Source organism: Carya illinoinensis, chromosome 14 (genome assembly GCF_018687715.1).
Source record: "Carya illinoinensis cultivar Pawnee chromosome 14, C.illinoinensisPawnee_v1, whole genome shotgun sequence".
NCBI lineage: Eukaryota > Viridiplantae > Streptophyta > Magnoliopsida > Fagales > Juglandaceae > Carya > Carya illinoinensis.
In genome coordinates, this window is record NC_056765.1 from 23823483 (window position 1) to 23829874 (window position 6392).

Here is a 6392-nt window from a genome sequence, read left to right on the forward strand (position 1 = left end):
ACGGGGTAAGAGGTTGCACTGATTATAATGCTAAGTCGCGAACTTATGTGGTTAAATGTGATAATAAGTTAGATTTTCTTGCCATAAAAATAAATTTACAATCTAATATACCACTTCACATAGCCGATGGACTCCGTTTGTGAACTTTATTTATTGAATCTATTTCTTTGTAGACCAAACATTTCTTTAAAATTAGGTCATAATTAATTTATTATATTATATATTAATATATTGACATGGTAAAAGATAAAAACCGCCGTGATTATCTTAAAAAAAATCTCTGGAAGTTCCTGCTTTCAATGTTATTAGTTTGTTAAATAGCGGGAAATGAGATAAAGCTTGCGGGTGGCAAAACTGGCAATCTTCTCTCTCCCTATATAGCTGCATGCTGCTCTTAAATCTGGTCAATCTTCCAAATATTGTGGTCCTAAAATCCATCACACTGCCTCTCACATACACACACAAAGACTGCATAGTGAAGACAGGGAGGAAAAGTTAAGTGTGAGTACAAAGGAAAGCAATCAACTGGTAACTATCTCGAGTTTACCGATGATTCATTCATTCTTTTGTTTCTGCGAGAAAGTACTGGTCTTGTTATTGGATTATTTTATACAATCCTTGCACATATAAATATATATAGATATAGTTGTGTAGGTAGGCCTACACTGCACTGCATGAATCAATAATATTGATCATCATATTATTATAATCGAGCATGAGGAATATGTTTTGTTCCCGGCTTTTTGTGCAGTAGGCCGGCAGAGAGACAAAGACTTCTCTTGGATTTCCTGCACTCTCCCTCTCTTACACACATCTTTAATATTATATTTTGAACTTTTGTTGGTTAATTATCTGAGAGACTTTGCCTGAGAATAAAAGGATTTTCCTTCTTGTTGTTGTTCCTAGCTGGTGCTGGCGTGCGGGTCTTTAGTGCAGCAGCAATAGAAGAAGAAGAAGAAGTGGAATGGAAGCCCAAGGAGGAGAAGTGAGGCGCATACACATCGTTTACTTTCTGAGTCACATGGGTCATGTTGAGCATCCCCATCTTATTCGGGTTCAGCATTTCAACCGCAACAATGGCGTCTATCTACGAGGTGAATATATAGTCTGTCTCGAATTTTCTGTGTCAAATATGGTGGTTTTTCATTAATGGGTATTGATCTGTTTCTTTACATCTGTCAAACAATAAAAAAAAAAAAAAAAAAAAAAAAAAAAAACAAAGATGTTAAAAGGTGGCTTGCGGATTTGAGAGGAAAAGGCATGCCCGAAGCCTTCGCTTGGTCCTACAAAAGGTATAGATATGAATGTTTCACACACATATATATTGTTCCTCTTCAGGACTGATTTATGGATATATTTAGTTGCCATTTGAATTTAAAATGGCAGGAGGTACAAGACAGGTTATGTTTGGCAAGATTTGGTGGATGATGACCTTGTTACTCCTATCTCAGACATTGAATATGTTCTCAAAGGTTCCGAGATTGTCTCTACCTCTTTTGGTAAGTCTCAAAGATTCCTTCTGATTTTGTTTGAACTTTAGTCCAATTTGACCACTCCCATCCTTTCGTTTTACAGTTCTTCCGTTTTCGTTCAAATTCAAATTGATTGCTGCATAAATTACAGATCATCATTCACACAGCGAAAACAAAGCTTCCGTATTGAAAAAGAAGCAGCAGCGGCCTGTCGAAGTCCATGCGGAAGACCAACCCCGGCAGCGACATTCATCGAAAGTAGCATCATTTGAAGCGCACCCTGAAAGCAATACCTCAACAGATTTCTCTTCTGAAATCAATCAAGAATCCCCTTTATTTGGCTCAGATAGGTCAACATTAACCAACGAGTCAATAAAGCTCGAAGCAGAGATGCATCAACAAGGTGAAAACCTCGGAAATTCTTCCTTTAGTTCCACACCACCGAGCAAGAAGAATAAAATGAAGAGCAACAAGAACGAAAAAGCGGATAAGGCATCGCCTTCTTCATCGTCATTTACAAAGAGTAATTCGAGTGGAGCTTCGAGCATGCTTCGCAATTTGATTAGTTGTGGTGCTGCGGATACCAATGATGCTGCGTTGATCATGATGAATAGGGCTGACAAAAACAAATCTTCCTTTAAGCCCAATATTGAGGCTGAGATTCGTAAAGGAGAGAGATTGGGAGGGTCTGAAAGGGTTTTTGGGACTACTTGGAATCAACAACAGCAGCAAGAAAACCATCAACAAAAACAACAGCAGCAGCAGCAGCACAACACTCGGTACGTTAAGGTCACAACATCCTTATTCGAGAACTGCTAGTTTTATTACAAAGATGTTACAAAAATAGGTCTCACAAATTGATTTGTTATGTTGAATCTATATTACAATAAAAGAGCTTTGTAACTTGCTGTGAGCTTTACTTTTGTAAGATCTCTTTGTTTATCTATCTGATATCACAAGTTCTGTACATTTGCATGCATTATATCGCCTTCATTTACGAAGAGCAAATACTCTGTTTGATTTTGCAAGAACTTGGTGGTGCAGGAAAAGCTCTTATGATGGAGGAGAGGATTCACAGAAGAAGCAGCAGAGTGAATTTCCTAAACAAAAAGCCATTTCAAGTACTTACAAACCAATGGCTTGGCCAAATTGCTCGTAAGTGACTCTAAATCTCTCTTGCTATTAATAGATTTCATTTAATACCAATGGTATAATGGTGGATTGAATCGAATGTCCATTTGTTATAAATAGGGTTAATGGGTAAGAACAAAACCTTCGGGATTTTCACCATGGTTGACTTCCCAAGCCTGAATTGGGAGCTTGAAAAGAAGCCCAGAAATTCAGGCTGACTCCATCCTTATTGTAGATCAGAATCATCAAATGAGATAAGGGGGGAAGCAGAGTCATTGCAAAGTTAAGACAAATGGCAAGTGTTCAATGAGTGGGAATCAAGTTGATGTCAAAATCAAACAGACTTCAATCAAACTGCAAAGAAAAATGTTTCAAGTTTATAATAGGTGGATTATGACGTCCACTATTACACGGGTCAAATCATGTTGGGTTAACTATATTGTTTCTATCTATATTCATAATCTATCCATTGTGTTGAAATAAACTATCTTTCCTGTTATACTTTGCTGGGTTTTATCTGCTTGGCCATGTTTGGGAACAAGGGATTTTGAAGATTTTCATGCTCTCAGTCCATACAGATTCCCACAAAATCGAATTTGACTAACAAAGCAGAAACACTTTTCAAAGAACTCCATAAGACCCATACTGAAAAGTTTTCTAATATCTTTATATATTCTTACAGAAATCTTACATCTAAACATCCCTTAAAGTACAATCAGGATTAAAACATTCCACTTTGCAATCAGCTACTCGATAGCAAGATGAACCAATGCACATCATCATGAGTTGGTTTTTTAAATCAAAGTAAATAACCATGTAGAATGCATGTTTTGATTACATAGGGGAATATTTAGTTATAAGCTGGGTCCCTTTCATAGGAATTTCAAGGAAGAGGATTGGGCTGAATTTTGTAATTCATGGCTTGTGAATGAATGCATAAACACCACAAACTGAGACAAAATGCTTCTTGCTTAAATGCAGACAATGTGGAAAGTCGTTCAAGCCTGAAAAATTGCATTCGCACATGAAGTCTTGTAAAGGAATGAAGGCTTTGGTAAAACCTGCAACAGTCTCTACTGAGAAGACACCATCCCAAGCAAAAGGATCAATGGTATCTTCCAATAAGGAATCACCTTATGGCTATTTTTTGATGAATGAGTAGTACTGTAAGTGTTTTCAGCTAATTCTGTTTACTTTTGAATATTACGAGGGGGCAAAAAGCCTTCAATCCAAAATCTTAAAGTTATTTCTTGTAAACTAATGCATATTGGAAATCAGCATTTAAGGACTGGTGAAAGTAGAAATAAATTTCAATATTCAAATAAGCCTGCAATTATTTTCTTAGCTGACTCCTTAATAACAAAATTGAAAATCAATAACATGAGGGGGGAAAAAAAACAGAACAGAACATGTAATTGGAAGATATCATACGTGATAAAGTCAAAACGATATCTGTTCCAACATTACAAAGAATTAGGATATATCAACCCAAAGGTAAAACAAGGGGTTGTTATCATTTCATAAAGCAAAAGAGTTTCTATAGTCATTTGTTTATCTTAAATGAACTTTCTAGCATTTGACTCCACACCATTGAATAAAAGTTGCTTTAAGATATATGTTGGCAGGGTGCATATCTGAATATAAAAGCAATAAGATTTCAAGTAACAGGGCTATTGAAAAATTGCCCAAAAAAGTAGGTCTGATTTGATAAAAATATTAGAGAATTCAGAAAAGTGGCATAATGTTGGATTATAAATTTCAATCAAAGGTTCAAAAGATAAGAAACTATGTGATCATTGACTTGAGTTGTGGCTTGGCATCGGTGCCATATATCCTCAAGCAAGAATATTGACATGGAGACAGAAACATTGAAAGTGCCAACAATCTTTATCCTCATAAGCTTTCTAGACTCGCTCCGTTAGCAGCTTTCTTGACTTGATCTCTAGCTATGAGCAAGAATGTTGACATCATGTGGGGAAGTAACTTGGTATTCATCTCCAAGTACCTTTGTATTTTATATCCTTATTAGTATTATCATATCTCTACAAACTTCGACCACATCCAGCTTTATGCTCCCTTCTGTATTTTTCAAAATCACTTTTAGATCAGACAATGATCCTCTCCATTTTAAGTGAAATATATGGGATCTATTTAGTATAAAATATGATATATTTTACTCATTTCACTTGTTAAAATATTGTGGAATGACCAAAATATTCCATATTTTGCACTAAATGGATCCTATTTAATCTTTCCAAAATGAGACATACTTTGAGATCTTTATTTCTTTTCTAAATCTTCATGTTAAAATGCTTGAGCCCCGGGCCCCCAAAAGCTATGAAGCTTCCAAACCAGTTGGTTATATTTCATATGCCTATCGAGTCCTCAAGATAATTTATATATTTTAAATAACTATCTATAGCATTTGACTGCGATCCATTGAAATACAAATGTCATATACTGTTAAGATATAAAATAAATAATAAAATCTACTTCTTTCCATTAGCTCAAGCTTTTGAGACATAGATTTTATTATTTATTTTATATCTTAACACTCCCCCTTACGTGTGAGCTAGACTCCCCCTTAATGGGTGGCCCAAATACATTGAATATTTAATTAAATGTGATAGAGTGTAGAGTCAAGGGTTTGAACTCAAGACCCTGCTCTGACACTATGTAAAATCACCACTTATCTCAAAAGCTTAAACTAATGGGATGAGGTAGATTTTATCATTTATTTTATATCTTAACACTATCTATAACATTTGACTGTGATCCATTGAAATATAAATATCCTCACCAAAAGCTTGTGGCTTAGATGGCATGAGACCCAGCCTCCATAATAAAGATCTTGAGTTCGATCCCTCTTTCCTAATCCCCCAATATCAACATATGGTACGTGTAGGAAACAGCCAATCCTCCATAAGCTGTTTCCTGCACGTACCATAAATGTCCTGCATATACAAGAAAACAAGAAAGAAAAAAAAAAACTGTATTTTTATGTAAAGAAACAACATATGGTACGTGCTGGAAACAGCTTAATTGGTTAAATATTGCAAAGTGACTGCAGACAACTTGATTAAACTCCATCTCCCTATTTTTTTTCAAAATACTGTTTCTGATCTTTTTGGTCAAGTAGCTAGAGACGTAACCAAACACAAGGAAACACATGTTGATTGCAACAGATTTACAAACGCTTCCAAACACAATATGTGTAGAATAGATATACAGTGCATCCAAACACTGAACACATGCAATAGATGTCCAATAAATATACATCGTATTCACAATGCAGGTAGACAACATGTAACTTTCCAACCACCCTCGTCCAAAGGGAATTTGTCTTACGTGGGGATAAGGGGAATCTGCGTGGGCCTAGTGGACGGGTACGATGACAAGTGGCAAGGTAGTGGAATACAATAGCAGAGGGTGTTTTTGGCTAGGAGTCATTTAGTGCATTGGCCTTGGTTTATGTAATAATGTAAGACTTTGGTTTATTTAATATTTTAGTTTGTATTCTATATGTAATACTCTCCACATTGTAATCTTAATTACCTTCCTTTCCTCTATAGCATTAATATATGCGAAAAACTTTAACCACAAAAAAATTATATAAAAGTAATTTCATAAACTGACATTGCATGATATAGTTTATCTGATTGTAAAATTATTTTTATTATAAAGTAGATTAACGGATCGTATTAAATTACGTCAGTTTGTAAAATTTTTTTTATGTAATCTTTTTATACTTGTAGCGTTTTTTTAAAATATTATTTCTTTCTTTACTTC

The 6392-nt window shown here is 35.2% G+C and overlaps 1 protein-coding gene across 4 annotated transcripts; it reads left to right on the top strand.

Annotated features, from left to right (window-relative positions):
- Window positions 1-355: 355 nt before the first annotated feature.
- On the top strand, window positions 356-6082 carry LOC122293963 (protein SOSEKI 1). Of its 4 annotated transcripts, XM_043102426.1 has the most exons (8): window positions 356-528; window positions 907-1094; window positions 1223-1292; window positions 1387-1499; window positions 1624-2251; window positions 2517-2627; window positions 3585-3769; window positions 5899-6082. In XM_043102426.1, the coding sequence occupies exons 2-7, from the start codon at window positions 965-967 to the stop codon at window positions 3763-3765; spliced, it is 1233 nt and encodes a 410-aa protein (XP_042958360.1). In that variant the 5' UTR covers window positions 356-528; window positions 907-964; the 3' UTR covers window positions 3766-3769; window positions 5899-6082. The 4 variants fall into 4 exon arrangements, with proteins under 4 accessions (XP_042958360.1, XP_042958361.1, XP_042958358.1 ...); XM_043102427.1 differs by lacking the exons at window positions 3585-3769; window positions 5899-6082 and adding an exon at window positions 2724-3538; XM_043102424.1 differs by lacking the exon at window positions 5899-6082 and having other exon boundaries at window positions 357-528; window positions 3585-3888.
- The last annotated feature ends 310 nt before the right edge of the window (window positions 6083-6392 follow it).

Excerpts from the sequence above, each read along its gene's own strand:
- LOC122293963 (XM_043102426.1), top strand. The coding sequence starts at position 965 with ATGGAAGCCCAAGGAGGAGAAGTGAGGCGCATACACATCGTTTACTTT. Across the intron at positions 2,252-2,516 it reads CAGCAGCAGCACAACACTCG|GAAAAGCTCTTATGATGGAG; the intron begins GTACGTTAAGGT and ends TTGGTGGTGCAG. Across the intron at positions 2,628-3,584 it reads ATGGCTTGGCCAAATTGCTC|ACAATGTGGAAAGTCGTTCA; the intron begins GTAAGTGACTCT and ends GCTTAAATGCAG.